General features: G+C 43.2%; 1 protein-coding gene across 3 annotated transcripts in view; it reads left to right on the plus strand.

Annotated features, from left to right (window-relative positions):
* PPM1H (protein phosphatase, Mg2+/Mn2+ dependent 1H) overlaps positions 1 to 16,493 on the plus strand; it is a 290,362-nt gene that overhangs the window by 138,755 nt on the left and 135,114 nt on the right. For all 3 annotated transcript variants that reach the window (XM_016923127.4, XM_509184.9, XM_016923128.4), the window contains exon 4: positions 7,547 to 7,659. In XM_016923127.4, the coding sequence (XP_016778616.1) occupies positions 7,547 to 7,659 (113 nt within the window). The remainder of the gene's footprint in view (positions 1 to 7,546; positions 7,660 to 16,493) is intronic.

Genomic DNA, 16,493 nt, shown 5'->3' on the forward strand with positions numbered 1-16,493 from the left:
AAAAATTTAGCCAGGCGTGGTGGTGCATGCCTGCAATCCCAGCTACTTGGGAGGCTGAGGCATGAGAATCATTTGAATTCCGGAGACAGAGGTTGCAGTGAGCCAAGATCACACCACTGCACCCTAGCCTGGGCAACGGAGCGAGACTCTGTCTCAAAAACAAAACAAGGCTGGGCGTGGTGGCTCACGCCTATAATCCCAGCACTTTGGGAGGCCCAGGCAGGTGGATCACGAGGTCAGGAGATTGAGACCACGGTGAAACCCCGTCTCTACTAAAAATACAAAAAAATTAGCTGGGCGTGGTGGTGGGCGGTAGTCCCAGCTACTCGGGAGCCTGAGGCAGGAGAATGGTGTGAACCCGGGAGGCGGAGCTTACAGTGAGCGGAGATCGCACCACTGCACTCCAACCTGGGTGACAGAGCGAGACTCTCTGTCTCAAAAATATATATATATATATATTTTATCTGGGGGCATTTGTAGTCCCACATTATATGAATATAGAAATATGCAATATCTTATTTATTTTGATATTCTAAATAACAAAAGGAGGTAGTGAAATGTTGACACCTTTCCAAAAGGGAAACACTGTTAAAAATGTTCAGAAACACTCAAGTCAGAATAAATAGTACCCATTTCTGGGGAAAAAGTAGGTACTAGTCACAAAATACAGACGAACAGAAGAGAAAAAAATGCTTCCAATGAGGGGAGATGGTAACAGTTTCATCAAATACTATAAGCTTCTTTGAGAGCAGTGCTTTTCATCTTTGGTCCTCGGGTTGCCTGGCACAGCTTGGGGCTTGTGGTGAAGGTGACTTATGACCACTGGTTTTTAATACTTACTGTGTACACTGTCAGAGGTAGGTGTGCCCCTACAACCCCCTGATTGTATCTCAGATCTTCCTTCATAGTGTGAAGGCTATGTAGCGAATCCCTCCTGTGTCCACTATGAAAAGTGAGCCATGGCTTCCTAAAGGACCAAAATCTCAGGAATTTTCTGACTGACTTCAATTCTGCTTCCCAGCAAGGCCTGGCTTAGCTCTGTTTTGTCACCTATTATATTTATATTGTCGCTTGGCCCAGGACAATAGGTATAAATAAGACAAGTGTCTTCTAAGTCCAGATTTCAAACCTCCTCCCTACTTCTCCACCCTCCCAAAAACATGGTTGAATAATCAACATTTCAGACTCATGGAGGAAGTCGATTCCACTGCAGGGTTAGTTACAGGAAGCCTTTGCCCTCCTAGGGATCAGAACCAAGTTAGCAGTGATTACCCTTTTAACCTGTTAACTATGGGATTTGAGCTCTGGACATAGCCGGGAGGATCTCAGAGTTCTATTTCCTTTTAAGAGTGGGTCTAGATTCCCCGCCAGAGTCGGTTCTTAGGAAGGGAAGAAAATGGCAATATTTTAACTTATGGAACTACTATATGTAATTCCATCACTGGGTAAATGATTGGAAATACCAAGCAGCTAGACTTTGTTGATAAAAACCGTATAAATACATGGTGACATTGTGACAAAAAGGGGGCAAAGTTTATAGTTTAGAAATCTATAAATTGGTGTTTATAGATTAATTATAATAAATAAATTAGTGTTTTCCAAAATTAGCATGTTAATGGTAAATTGGGAACCCACATAGCTGTCTTTATTTAAGTTGGTTTTGTTCTCTTTGTTTTTGTTAGAACAGGAAGTTTCTCTAGGAAGGAATGAGCATGTGATTCCACCAGCAGCCGGCAGGTGGCAATAGTAGGCAGTAGAGTGCTGGTTTTTCTTCCCCATTGCCTGGCTGGCAGATGGCCTTGTTCTCAGAATAAACCGGGATCAGATTTGGATACTAAAACCATGCAGAATCTGATTATTTGTGACTGACACTATTAGCAGTGTGCTCAGAGCCGTGTTTTAACTCAGCTAGGGGGAGCTGCCAGGTCCTATTGAAACTACCCAACACTTGCTCCTTTCTGCTACCAGATATTGCTTTCCTTTTGCAACCTGAAATTGGTAGGAAACAAAGAATGACCTTGGAGTTGCATCATCTATGGGACTTTCAAACCAAATTATTACCATCCCGGGCAATATTTTTCTCTTGCACTTCTTTCCTGCTGAATTAGTCTCATTGCACACACATCTCTGTTTGCTTTTTTTTTTTTTTTTTTTGAAACGGAGTTTCTCTCTTGTTGCCCAGGCTGGAGTGCAATGGCGCGATCTTGGCTTGGCGCGATCTGGGCTCACGGCAACCTCCGCCTCCCGGGTTCAAGCAATTCTCCTGCCTCAGCCTCCCGAGTAGCTGGGATTACAAGCATGCGCCATCACACCCGGCTAATTTTGTATTTTTAGTAGAGACGGGGTTTCTACGTGTTGGTCAAGCTGGTCTCCACTGCCCGACCTCAGGTGATCTGCCTGCCTCGGCCTCCCAAAGTGCTGAGATTACAGGCGTGAGCCACCGCGCCCGGCCCTCTGTTTGCTTTCTCGGCTCCCGTTTCTCCTTGCAACAAGGAGCAAAATAAAATCCCACATGTTAAAAACTGGATCCATTGTTTGATTTAAAGATTAACCTCGCTTAAATGTAGTGTTTAAGCAGACACAACAGAAGATAACTCAGTCCTGCTACCTAGAAAGTTGCCCTGCAAGGTCTTCAGGACTATTGATTAAGCAGATAAATCAATTATCTTGTTAATTGAATCTTATGAGTCATTTAATCGATCCTTTTAGACCATACTTGAATGATAGTATATGCATGTGTTTTGCTAATCAGTTTATTCTAGACACAGGGCTCAGGGTTCATTGACAGCAAAAATAGGGAGATATTCTAAATCAGTCCTTGCTTAGCACAAAGCAGTAAGCAGTTTTTCCCGTGATTTCATTGATTTTTGTAAAAATACCAAAAACTTGAGGTTTTTAAAAAAATACTTCCATGTTTTTATTATGTAGAATATTAAAAACTTAATCTAATCTGAAAGGTGAGGATTTGAAGAAAAAAGGTAGATAATGCAATGGTAAATGTATCTTTATTGACTTAATTTATCATGTTTGCTCTGATAGTAAAAGAACCACCCAGATGGTCCTTTAATGTTCCTTTCAGTACTAAGATTTTGTGAAACATCTTTTAAAGAGGAGTAGGTGGTGTATGTAGGGAAAAAATAAATGTGCTATTTTGGCTTCTAGGGAGGAGGGGGAGGGAAGCAATTATTTTTAGAATATGTTCTAGTTGCACACGGTTTTAGAAGAAATAGAAGAGTGTGTTTTAACGACAGTGAATCCTTCAGGGGGATGAAGTCTATGGAAACACGTCTTTCAAATCCTTCCCACCATGATCCCAGAGAGGACACTTGTAATTAAAGTGTGTGTGTGCACATGTGCATGTATGCACACTTATGTTCCCACACAAATGTGGGGGAGGGAGGTGGCAAACGCATGCACATGTTAGCAAAGTCTCTTGGATTAAAAAGTACTTAAGTTCACTCTTTATGAGAAAGTGCTGCCAAATTTAGCATTCCTTATTCAGGGGGAGCTACAGAGGGAATGTAGCTGAACGTAGAAAAAGGTGAAAGAAATAATGAAATCAGTTAGAAAAAAATATTGAGTCACACTATTAATATAATACCAAGGGGTTAAATGGGTAAGCTAACTGGAATGTTTCCCCCAAAGTTAAAGCAGAAAAGTTTTAGTGCTGAGCTCTTTACCTTGATTTTTTTCCTTAAGCATTACATAATTTTCTAAGCAGAATTTCTTGTGATAGAAACCATGATAAATAATGTACCTACCTGTGGTGTAGCCCGAACTTGCTTAACTGAGTCCCAAAGGAATTTGTTGCCATGGACGGCCCTGTTACATGGACTTTTTGCACCATAACGTTTCTACCTTTTGGATCATACTAGTGGTTTGATCAAGTCTATCAAACAAACATCATTCACATTCTTGTCTATAGACAGTATACAAGCAGTAGGGGTTCAAATAATTTTTTGAGATGAAGTCTCGCTCTGTTGCCCAGGCTAGAGTGCAGTGGTGTGGTGCGATCTTGGCTCACTGCAACCTCCGGCTCCTGGGTTCAAGCAATTCTCCTATCTCAGCCTCCCAAGTAGCTTGGACTATAGGTGCACACCACCACACCCAGCTAACTTTTTTTGTATTTTTAGTAGAGACAGGGTTTCATCATGTTGATCAGGCTGGTCTCAAAATCCTGACCTCAGGTGATCCACCTGCCTGAGCCTCCCAAAGTGCTGGGATTACAGGCATGAGCCACCACGCCCAGCGTTTTCAAATAATTTTTAATAAATATTGTCTTTCAGCCTTTTAGGTATTCAAGCAAATATTGATTCTGACAGTGAAAAAATAGTCTCTGTAGCTGAGCAGTTCCTTTTGATGTATTGGATGCAGACTCTTTATCAACTTATATAATTCAGTAAAATATGTATCTATCATAGTATCAACTTTATATGTGTTCTTTAAATGCAAAAAAATAGCAATTCCATCCAAAAACCCCTTTGTCAGTAGGGTTTGGGGTTCTGTTTTTATGGGTTTTCTTGGAGGTTAAACAGGCATCTTGATGTTTTCCTTCTCCTCTCTTCTACTTGCTTGAGATAATTCTTCCCACCTGACACCCATGCCCCTCCTCCTCATCCTCCAGCCTTCTACCAGTCTTGTGTAGGTTCTGATAACCATTCTTGTCAGTCAAGCATTTTAATTGAAGCATGGGTTTCTGCTTAATTATTATCTCAGCGAGCGTTGGCATTGTAAGCTTTTCATTTGTGAATTGTGGAATCCATTTTTCATATTAAGGCAGAGGTGAGGGGATAGGCAGATAAAAAAAAATTTAAATTTATTTCTTCATTTGTCCATTGAATGGATATTTATTAAACTACCATTTACCTGGCCTAACCTAGGTGTTGAGGGTCTAAGGTGAGCAAGAAAGGCCACCGCTCTCAATGTTGAAGCTTCTGGGCTGCGGGAAGGGTCCAGATATCCTACTAAGCCCCTCACACATGCCAGCTAATTTAGCCTCACGACAGTCCTTTAAGAAAGCTAATTTATACACAGTTGAAGTAAATGTTAAAAATCCCACATAGTCCTTTGAAGTTTGCCCCATGCTTGATGCTTCTGCAGCTTTTGCTGCTGCTGTTCACTCCCATATTGAAGTGTTTCCTCACTTGTTTATCAACCACTACATCCCCCAACACATATTCCTACCTCCTCCCCGTGGCTCTCCAGCTCCCCTCCCCCAATCTCTTACCCAGCTCTCTCCCAGTGTGTTGGTCTCTCCCAAGTCCTGGCTTTGTGTTTTTTCTCTATTTACTGGTTTTTGTTGTTATTTTGTTTTTGTTTTTGAGACAGGGTCTCGCTCTGTCACCCCGGCTGAAGCACAGTGGCATGAGCATGGCTTACTGCAGCCTCGAACTCCTGGGCTCAAGAGATCCTCTATCCTCAGCCTCCGAAGTAGCTAAGACTACAGGCATGTGCCACCACACCCAGCTAACTATTTTTTATAGAGATGGGGGTATCACTATGTTGCCCAGGCTGGTCTTGAACTCCTAGCCTCAAGTGACCTCCTGTCTCTGCCTCCCAAAGTATTGGAATTACAGGCGTTAGCCACCGTGCCTGGCTTCCATTTGCTCTTTAACCAGTATGATATCCCTAAGCTCAAGCTCTTCTGTTTCCAGTTTCCCATTGGTGATTTACCCTTTTTATGTTACCATCTCTGGCCCCTAGAGCAAAGCAGTTGCTGGTAAATGCTGGGGTCTTGACTTCTCTCCCCCTTTTCCATGAGGAGTGTGGTTGAAGCAGCTGAGCTCTAACTCTGTGGGATTCTCAGGATTACAATAGTGGCCTGACCCTAGATCTGCCAACAACAGCATCAACGTCACCATTTCTTCCTCTTCCTGTAATTTTTAGCCAGCCCTCATTTTCCTTCCCTCTGCACCAAAAGTAGTAGATTACCACTGGAAGATTTGGCATTATTTTAGCCAGGCATTCAGTGTATCTTACTAACACAGATTTTTCTGAGGTAACAGAACCTTTGCTTCTATCGCTAACACAGAATTTCACAGGTATCTGTCTTGATGATGCCAGTGTTGGTCTATTTTTAATATCAGTTTCTTGGGGAGGCCTCATTAGGTGGCAGGTAACAACACAAACTTTGGAAGAGAAGCAGGTTGGAATCCAGACTCTAGCCAGGTAAATATGGGCAGGCTACCCCACTTCTCTGCAACTAAACAATGAGGTTCATAGTGATGGTCTTGAGGACGATATGAGAGTTTGAGTATAAAGTGCTCAGCACACTACGTGACGTAGAGAAAGTTCTCAATGAATGTTTCTAATTATTATAAACGTTTTACCATTGTAAACTGGTGGCTGTGGGAAGAGGAAAAGTCAGGTCAGAGTTCAGAAGCCCTATAAGTCATTTTAAGTCATTTAAGTCATTTATAATTTATTTAAGTCATTTTAAGTCATTTATAAGTCATTGTAAGTCTTTGCCCTATAAGTCATGGCTTGACTCCTGCCTGTGTTGAATAGAAGACATCTTTCTGTAATTTATCTGTAAAAGAGACTATTTATCCAAGACTTTGGAGTTTAAAACATTGATCATGTCTGGGCTGGGTATGGTGGCCCAGTGCTTTGGGAGGCTGAGACAGGATTGTTTGAGGCCAAGAGTTTGAGACCAGCCTGGGCAACATAGTGAGACCCTGTCCCCACAAAAAACGGAGGAGTTAGCTGGGTGTGGTGGCTGCACAGACCTGTAGTCCCAGCTACTCAGGAGGCTAAGGCAGGAGGCTTGAGCCCAGGAGGTCAAGGCTACAGTGAGCTATGATCATACCACTGCACTCCAGCCTGGGTGACAGAGCAAACCTTCTCTCTAAAAAGACAAGGCTGGGTGCAGTGGCTCATGCCTGTAATCCCAGCACTTTGGGAGGCCGAGGCAGGCAGATTGCTTGAGCATAGGAGTTCGAGACCAGCCTGGACCATGTGGCAAGACCCCATCTCTACAAAAAATACAAAAATTAGCCGGGCATGGTGGTGCGCACCTGTGGTCCCAGGTACTCGGAAGGCTGAGGTGGGAGGATTGCTTGAGCCTGGGAAGCACAGGTTGCAGTGAGCCAAGACTGGGCCACTGCATTCTAGCCTGGGTGACAGAGCCAGATCCTGTCTTCAAAAAACAAACAAAACATTGATCAGGTCCAAGTACTTGTCATCCTCAGCCTCTCTAGTGTATGTTTCACATGGTAGCTCATGCAATCCACAAAGACTAAATTTTCCATAAGCTGTGATATTTACTGAATACAACTTACATTTTATTTGCATTTTTGTCTGATTGTTTCTGTTTGCTGTCTATTGTTTCCTGTCTCTGGTTCACAGATGGTCTAATATGTGGCAGTTTTATGCCAGTGTCCTCTCCAGAAATGCTCATTAGGTGGTAGGAAAGCAAGCACTAAAGATTTTTCTAGTCCCTTCTTGAAGCACATTCAGAGTCTGGGGACTGTCAAGAGAATGAAAGTGAGAAAGCTTTTGCTACACATCCTGCACAATCCAACACTAACTCTGTTTTATTCTCCAGGACCTACAGATAGAACGAGAGAGGAGTTCATATAATATATCTGGTGGCTGCACGGCCCTCATTGTGATTTGCCTTTTGGGGAAGCTGTATGTTGCAAATGCTGGGGATAGCAGGTAAGCAGATGAGCTGTCTGATTCTTGCTAATTTCTAATGCCTTCTGATGTTTTTATTTTGTCTCAAAAATTAAATGATTAGAAATAATTAAAGACAGGCCTTCTACATCAGAATGAAAATGCATTTAAGGACAATCAGGTTGATATTACAAGGTAAAGGCAGTCTCTTACTTATGCATATAGCAGTTCATGTACACGTCTGTGATAAATCTAAACCAGTAGTATTCAAACGTTTTTTGACTTCAGAATCTGTTTCTCAATGAAAACTTAGCAGGAGCATAATATGTGAGTGTGATGAGGAGGAAGGAAAGGGATTCGAGTGCCCTGGGTGTTTGGAAGGGGGCCTGGGATGACTCCCCAGTTGACTCCACTTTACTTAGTGACTTTGCACTGTTCTCTCCCAGAAGCTTCTCCTTTTATGCACATTCCCTTAGAAGCTGCAGTTGCCTCACGTTCGGGTTCAACTAAAGGAAATTTGAGCCAAGAGATCATTGTTAACCCTTCCTTTATCCAGCATTGCCAGGGAATAAGATACATTTATGTTTTTATTTCATTTATTTTTTAAAAATTAGACACAGGGTCTCACTATGTTGCCCAAGCTAGACCCAGATTCCTGGGCTCAAACAATCCTCCCACCTCAGCAGCCTGAGTAGCTGGGATTACAGGTTGCACCACCACCTGGCAGTTGTGATTTTCTTTTAAATAACTGATGCTTCTTCACTTTTGGTGTGGGGAATTTTTAAATTACAGATTTTGCAACAAATATTCTAACATGTATTACACACTTCTCCACCGCTTTCATAATGAAATATGCTGGCCTGAGAGTGGGGCCTTTTCCAAAGAACTGACTCTTTATTCTGAAAGTAGTAAAAGTACAGGACTTTTCCCCCCGAAGGGCTGTGAGGACTCTCATTCTTCTGTCCCCTTCCTCTAGGTCACATGGCTCTTGCGGGCTCTCCTGCTTGCTCCACCCTTTTTGAGGTCTGATCCCACCCCTTCCCTTTCCCCTTCCCTGTCTCCAGCTTAAGTTGCTGTTGCCTCTGCAGCCCAGACCACCAATTCCCTTGAGGCAATCAAGAAATTCACCTTAATTTTACTTCCATTTACAAAGCAGACTTAGGCTGAGGCAGCCTTCATTCCTCCTAGTAAAGCGTCCTTTCCAAGGGAAGATCCCAGAGAACAAGGAGCGAACCGTCCTGGCAGTGGTTTTGGGGGCTTGAAGATTGGTGTTTGTTGAAGGTCTGTTGCTTTCAAAAGTATATATGTGGTGACATAAACGTATATATATACATTTTACAACAAATATTCTAACGTGTATTACATGAAATGTAATTACATGTTCTAACATGAAAGAGGTGGAGAAGTGTGTAATACATGTTGTAAAAATGTATATATTTACGTTTCCTTGTAAAATTCTGCCCATTAAATGGAAGTATGTGTAAGATGCTATGTTTACATGGCTGCCATTCCCATGTCTCAGGTCAGGGTTCTGACAGGAGACAGACTCCAACTCAGATGGGTCAACTGTGAATGAAGGAGGTAGAGAGAACCGGCCAGGAGTGTTGAGGTCCCCAGGAAGGAGTTGACCACCCTGAGGAACCAGGGAAGGAAACGCTGTAGCAGAGCCAAGGAGAGTGGGAGCCACTAATGAGGGACCACTGGGCAGGAGCTGTTAGAAGGAATGGGAGAAGAGATGCTGACTTCTCTCTGCCCGCCCTCCCATCTCTTGCCTGACCTTCCCATCGGCTGACCCCAGCAGGAAGCCAGCTGATGAGTGGCCCAGGGAGGTCAGCCTGCCAGGACACAGACACAGGCCAGGGCAGTACCTCCAGGATGGGGACAGATGGAAAAGAACCAGCACATCTGCTACCCCTCCTTTCCTCTCCCCGCTCAGGGTTTAAGCAGCTTCAAAGACAGGAATCTATGGTCTTCAGGGGCTTTTAAAACACACTGAGTGGCCAGCCCCTGGCCTCTTGTTCAGTTCCTGATCTTGAGCTGGTCAGTAGACAGAGGAGAGCAGCAAAGGAGGCAATTCATTGCTCTTTGTCTGCTCCAATCGAGTAAGACCGAGTGGATGATTCAGCTGTTGCACTCACGTTCACCTTTTGCCTTTATGTCTGGTTTCCTGTCCTTTAAAATGAGTTTGCTTCCTGGCCCACTCAGGGACTAAGGAAGTGACTGAGTGCCTTGCTCCTGGAAACAGGCCCACCCTACCTCCCAGGGAAGTGCCTTTCACCAGATGACCTGAGTCAGAAGTTAACTCAACTTCCCGGCTGGAATACCTTTATGTTAGACTGTTCTTCAAGACTCAACTCCTCCCCAGTGCCTTTTTCTCTTTTTTTTTTTTTTTCCCTCATTTTTAAACGTAGTTTCCTTCAAAGCTCCAGGCTCCTTAAAAGAGCCACCTACCTAGCCAGGGCTTCTAAGCTTGCATCCCAGAAGCTCCGGTCCTCTGTCCCGGAATCTGCCAGTCCCAAGAGTTCATCTTCTGGGCTCTTGCCTTCTGTTGTACTTAGGTGCCAATTTCCAGACCAGACTTCAGTTTCATCTATAAAGGCAGTGGTATTGGACTAGATAATCTCTAAAAATTATCCCATGAGGAGTGACACTTTTAGAAAGTAAAGTTGTACTATAAAGTATCTTTTGGTTATTTTATATTTCTTATAATTTGTTTTGGAAATGTTAATGTAACTGAAGTTCTTGTATTTCTAAGTGTTCATAAAAGTATGATGTTTTGGCCGGGCATGGTGGTTCACGCCTATAATCCCAGCACTTTGGGAGGCCAAGGCGGGCGGATCATGAGGTCAGGAGATCGAGACCATCCTGGACAATATGGTGAAACCCCATCTCCACTAAAAATACAAAAAAAATGAGCGGGTGTGGCGGCACACGCCGGTAGTCCCGGCTACCTGGGAGGCTGAGGCAGGAGAATCACTTGAACATGGGAGGCAGAGGTTGCAGTGAGCCAAGATTGTGCCACTGCACTCCAGCCTGGGCAACACAGCAAGGCTCCGTCTCCAAAAAAAAAAAAGTGTTTTGTTTTACATGTTACATCCAATCATTTGAAAAGCCTAACGGATACTTTTATCCTTAATAAAGCTGTAAAACATTTTTTAAAAATCAAAAAAGCAGTATCTCTAAAACCTAATAAGCTTAATGATAAAATACTACCTCTAAAACCTCATAAGCTTAATTATGCTTACAGTATTCTAGCCCCAGTATCCAGATATAAATTTGGGGTTTTGTAGTTGATTATTTGGGTTTGCTGTTCACATATGGGTCATACTTCAGGAAACCTGAGAACAATGTGAGTTGGTATTTTTATGTGCTATCCAAAGGATCGTTTATGCGACACTTACTAGAGTGCTATTTGCAGCTCTTTTATAAACAATAGATACTGATATCATCTTCTAGGATCGTTGTCTAGTTTGCCATACTAATAATATAGGTATTTGAGCTTACAGAAATATTCAGTTATTCCCAAGAAACCACAGCTAAGTGAGCTTTGATCATATCTGTGGAAATGTAGGTCCATTATCACTGATTGACGAGCAGTCAGGAATCCCAGGGCTCAGTTTAAAACAAATGCTTAGGGCCGCAGAAGGTTCTGGCAACAGAGCCCTGATTAATGAAGGGCTAAGTTTTCTTCTTTATTGCTAGATATTAGCTGTCATGTGCTTTTTTTTTTTACATCTTGACAGTTTCGAGAGTAAAAAATATTTGTTATATGTTCACTGCCCCCATAATTATTCACGCTCAGGAAAAGAGAAGCTTTGCCCTGGTTTGATTTGGAAGCTGCCAATGGTCAGGAACTAAGCTGTGTAACATCTGATTTACCATTAGACATCTGCACACTTAGGGGTTGTATTCAGGAAATGTTGCCTGATGCTGTTTGTGGCTTTATGGGTTTTTGAGTCAACGACCATCCCATTCAGAGGACATAGGACCATTCATGTAGGATGGTCCACAGTGACGCGAGTACCTGATCCATGTGGTCTGGTCCGTGCCCTGATAGAACTTGCCCTTCTACTCTGCCGAGCTAACCAGCCACAGAGGCACATGCAGTAACTGCTTGATGCATGCCAGTTGCTTTATTTTTCCCCGGCAGAGTCAGCCAACTCAACACCTAGGGGATCATAAGGGACCAGGAAAGAAGCAGATGGTGGGCGGATTTTCACTTCAAGCAAAAAATGAACCAGTAGCATGCAAATGTCATGCAAAGCAATATGCAAACTATCACCCATTGTGTTTGAGTCATCAGCTCCTTAGGGCTCTGACTGATTCTTCAGTTTAGGAACTCCATTTTAGAGATCATTTCATTTCATCTCTAGAGAACTAAGGCACTGAGGAAGCAAAGCCATTACCACGTATTTTAAACAATGTCTAAAGGTTTAGCAACTGAGACTGGGTGAAGTCGCTCAGAGTTTTAAAAAGCATTTAAGATTTACTAAATTCATAATTCTACTCTTGCCAGACTTACAGTAATAGCGGCATTAAAATAGCTAATAAGTGCAAGGCACGTATTAAATACTATAACAAAGGATCACATTTAATTTTCTCAATAATATAGTGAGAAGTAGGCACTGTTAATACGAGTTAAATACAATTTACCAATAAATAAACTGAGGCCCAGTGAGGGGAACTGGTTTCCCCAGGCTTCGACAGCTGTGGAGGAGCAGGGACACCACCCGCCCAAGACTGGGAGTTCGATCTTGTCCACAATCTCTGCACTGTACCCTGGGATTTCCCATCCATGCTGAAACTCACAGAGGTTTTGTTTTTCTCATTTTAGCATCTCTAAATAAAGAAGTTCTAATTAACATTTTTTTCTTCCTGCTTTTATGTGAAATAGTGGCACACCTTATAATCAATGGCATCTTAGTTTTCACCTAAAATGGATTATGGAGGGAGTGGAAGGCTGCCTTAGAGGCTATTTTAAATGCACTGCAGTTGTTGACAAGATAAGCTTTGGATGGTCCAATTCATTCATTTATAATATAGAAAAGGAGTGTTTTCTCAACATGAGAGCTCCCATCTCCTTCCAAGCGTCCCAAAGTTCTAAGACTATTTTAAATGTTGTGTTTTTGGCCGAGTGCAGTGGCTCATGCCTGCAATCCCAGCACTTTGGGAGGCCGAGGTGGGAGGATTACTTGAGCCTAAGAGTTGCAGACCAGCCTGGGCAACATGGCAAAACCCCATCTTTACAAAAATATATATATACATTAGCTGGGTGTAGTGGCTCACACCTGTAATCCCAGCTACTCAGGAGGCTGAGGTGGGCAGATCACCTGAGCCCAGAGATGTCAAGGCTGCAGTGAGCCGTGATCACACCACTGCACTCCAGCCTGGGTGACAGAGTAAGACCCTGTCTCAAAAAATCAAAATAAAAAATAAATGTTGTGGTTTCATTTTGATCATAAGCTATTGAAAATAATATAAGCATTTTCAGATTCTATAAATGATTACTACCACAAAATCAGACTTCCATTTTGTTGTGCTTATAACTTCTTTGGAAGCAAGTGTCTCACTGACTTTTTTGTCAGACTCCTGGGAATAGAGGGTCATCTTCTCATGCTTGAGGGTCTCCTAGGAAAGGGTAGGGAAAGTCGAATGTGTTCATTCATTAGCTCTGTAGGACGGGAGTGAACGGCATTCTATGAATTGCCACTGAACGAAGCCAGTGATGGTTTCCTTTCATTTATCTTTCACTCCTTTTTAGTTTTCCACAATTACCCCCCTTTAGAGTTAAAGCTTTCTCTGTTAGTTCAAAGGTGAGTTCCTTTGACAAGTCTGACTGTTCCTGAGGACAGGAGTTAGGTATTAAACAGGACTTACGTTTCTAAATTCAAAATCAATTACACATCTGTGGCGTCTTCTCTCCAGGTTTCTTCCCTTTGCTGGTGGTAAAATAATGAAATATTATGTAACTGCCTCCAAGCCAAGGGAATGCAAAGAACTATTCATTTCTTCTTATGTTCATGGCTTTCACCAACAGCCAGTACAAATCCTTTCTGAAACTCCTTTTTGCAAATAAGTAGTTCATCTATCCACACGTGCCAGTGAGCTCCTGCTCTGTTAGTAGCCTTCCTCTGAGTTCAGAAATATATTTGATCTTAAGCCATTAACTATATTAAATACATTATTCCTCTCACTTTCTTTGACATGTATTTGAAAAATAACAAAAAACCAAAATCAACAACTCTTCTCCACTGTGAAAGTTGAATTGCTGTTTCTCCCTTTTTTCTGCAGAGCCCCCTCCCCATCTTTTTAGTGTGTATTTCATGTAATCCCTTAGCTATACCCATAACCTCTAAAAGGGATTAGCAGAAAGAAAATAATGCTACCAAATGATCACAAATACAGGCAGAGACACAGAAACCAAGTGATGGCTCAAAACAGTCTGTACTTTTCCCATCAGGCCACTTGCCATCCACACAGAGGGCACCCGAGAGGCCCTTCTCTCTCTGACCTTCCTCTCTCAGGTACTTCTTGCTCTGAATCAGTGATCTTCAAAGTGTGATCCCCAAACTGGCAGCAGCATCACCTGGGAACTAGTTAGGAGAGCAGATCACTGCTCGCTGAAACTCAGTGGGTGGACCCAGCAGTCTGTGTTTAGCAAGTCCTACAGGTGACTCCCGATGCATGCTCAAGTTTAAGAATCACCACTCTAAAGTCTGCCCCTGGGCATCTGAAAGAGCTAGGAAGGATTGAAACATTTTAGCTGTTCCTGGCCTGAGGGCCAAAGCGTTAGACTGCAGGCACACTATAAGGCAGTCTCAGCAGTCCTGCTGCAACCAGACACCACACACAGGGCAAGCTCCTGGAACCCGCGTCTCCCCTTCCACTCTGCAGCCTGCTACCTGCAGTGGGGCGGGGGCAACCTTCCTGTACCTGGGCCGGCTGACTGCAGATTCCTTTCTGCCAGCCTGACATTCTAGATCTTAGGCCCTGTTCCTCTGACGAGTACAGTTGGGGTGAGAATTTCTAACATGATCCAGCTCCACATGTCAGCCTCCTCTTCCTGCTGGGTAGTTCTGAGGCCTGAGTAGCTGTGAAGCATCCCACCCTCTCCCGGCCTCCATTCCCTTGTCTGGAATGGGTCAGACATGCCCCCGTGCGGACTTTTCATCTGTCATTGTTGGGCCCCTGGGAAAATGTAGTTGTTGTAGTTCCCCATTCCAACCAAGCTGTGCCTTGAAACACGTCCCGTGTCTCTTACCCACTGAAAGGCTAAGCTGGGAAGTCTCATGAAGTTCATAGAAGTAGAATATTTGCACTTAGAAATGCTGGCGTGAGATTATTGTGATCTAGATAGTCACCTTTTCTATGCCTGGCTGCTGAGCTAGGGTAGAACAGTGGATCAGTGCCAGGAGGAAACTTTGTAGTAGAGAACCCAAGGCCCTGTGTTTGCCCACTCGAGCCCACACCAGGATAGATTTCCAGGGCCTAATCATCTAATGTGTAGGTGATATGAAACCAAGTAAGACAAACTAGCAAGATTCAAAAAGTCCTTTAGTGCCTGGGAAAGTGGGTAAATACCAGGTGAAGCTTAACCACAGTAAAGGTAAAGTATCACACCTGTTGACAAGAGAAAAACCAGCCTGGCAGTCAGGTACAGTGGCTCATGTCTGTAATCCCAGCATTTTAGGAGGCCAAGGCGGGAAGATCATTTGAGCCCAGGACTTAAAGACCAACCTGGGCAACAAAGTGAGACCTTGTCTCTATTAACAAATTTTTGTTTCAATTAGTTGGGCATGGTGGCACATGCCTGTGGTCCCAGCTACTCAGGAGGCTGAGGCAGGAGGACCACTTGAGCTTGGGAGGTTGGGCTGCAGTGTGCCATGATTGCACCAATGCATTCCAGCCTGGGTGACAGAGTGAGACCCTGTCATCAAAAAAAAGAAAGAAAACTAGCAGGATAGGGGAGACAGCTTATCAATGGCTCACATTTTTTTAAATGTATTTAAGTAGACAGTAAATTTAATCTGGTCAGTAGTGTGATATAGACACCAGAACCTAATCTAATCATAGGCTGCAGTATTTGAGCTATAAGGCAAATAATAGCTAATGTTTCTGACTGGCTGGCTTACTTTGTCCATAGTAAGTACTGTTACTAGTGTCTAGGGCTTTACATGAATTTTACATAAATAACCTCATTAATCCTAACATCAACCCATTTGGGGAAGTACTATTAATGTCATTTTACCCATGAAGTCCCTTTCTAGGTGACATAATTCAACATGTGTATAGATGATCAGGAACCTTCAAAAGAGAGACTGGAGTGGTGAAGAGATTGGAACTATGTTTGAAAAGATGAGGAAAATTCAAAAGAGCTAAAGTTTTTCAGCCACATGAAAAGATAACTTTTGTTGATGTAAAAGATCAAGTATTTGTCAGTTATGGGGTAAGGTGGTAAGGCTAGCTGTCCATGAGCCTGGGATAGAAGTGATAGCCACAGGCAGGCAGGATGGTGGTTAAGAGCAGGGACTCTGGACTCAGATGGCCTGAGCTGAATCCTGGCTCTGCCACTATTGTGTGTGACCTTGAGCCAATCTCATGTTTTCTGTACTGAGTGTTGTCAACTGTAAATGGAGATAATGATAGTACTCACTCCTCAGGTGAGGATTAGATGAGCAGATGCCTGGAAGGCCTTCAGCACAGAGCCAGGTGTATGGCAACTGCTCAGCAATAGTTAGCTGCTATTATTGTTATCATACTGATCAGGAGAACTGTTTATAGAGGCAACAAGCCGCTGAAGAAAGTAGTGGGTTCTTCTTAATGGAAATAGTTGTGCATCAACTGCATTCTACCTAGCAAGGATGTTGTGCTAAGTT

Source organism: Pan troglodytes, chromosome 10 (genome assembly GCF_028858775.2).
Source record: "Pan troglodytes isolate AG18354 chromosome 10, NHGRI_mPanTro3-v2.0_pri, whole genome shotgun sequence".
NCBI lineage: Eukaryota > Metazoa > Chordata > Mammalia > Primates > Hominidae > Pan > Pan troglodytes.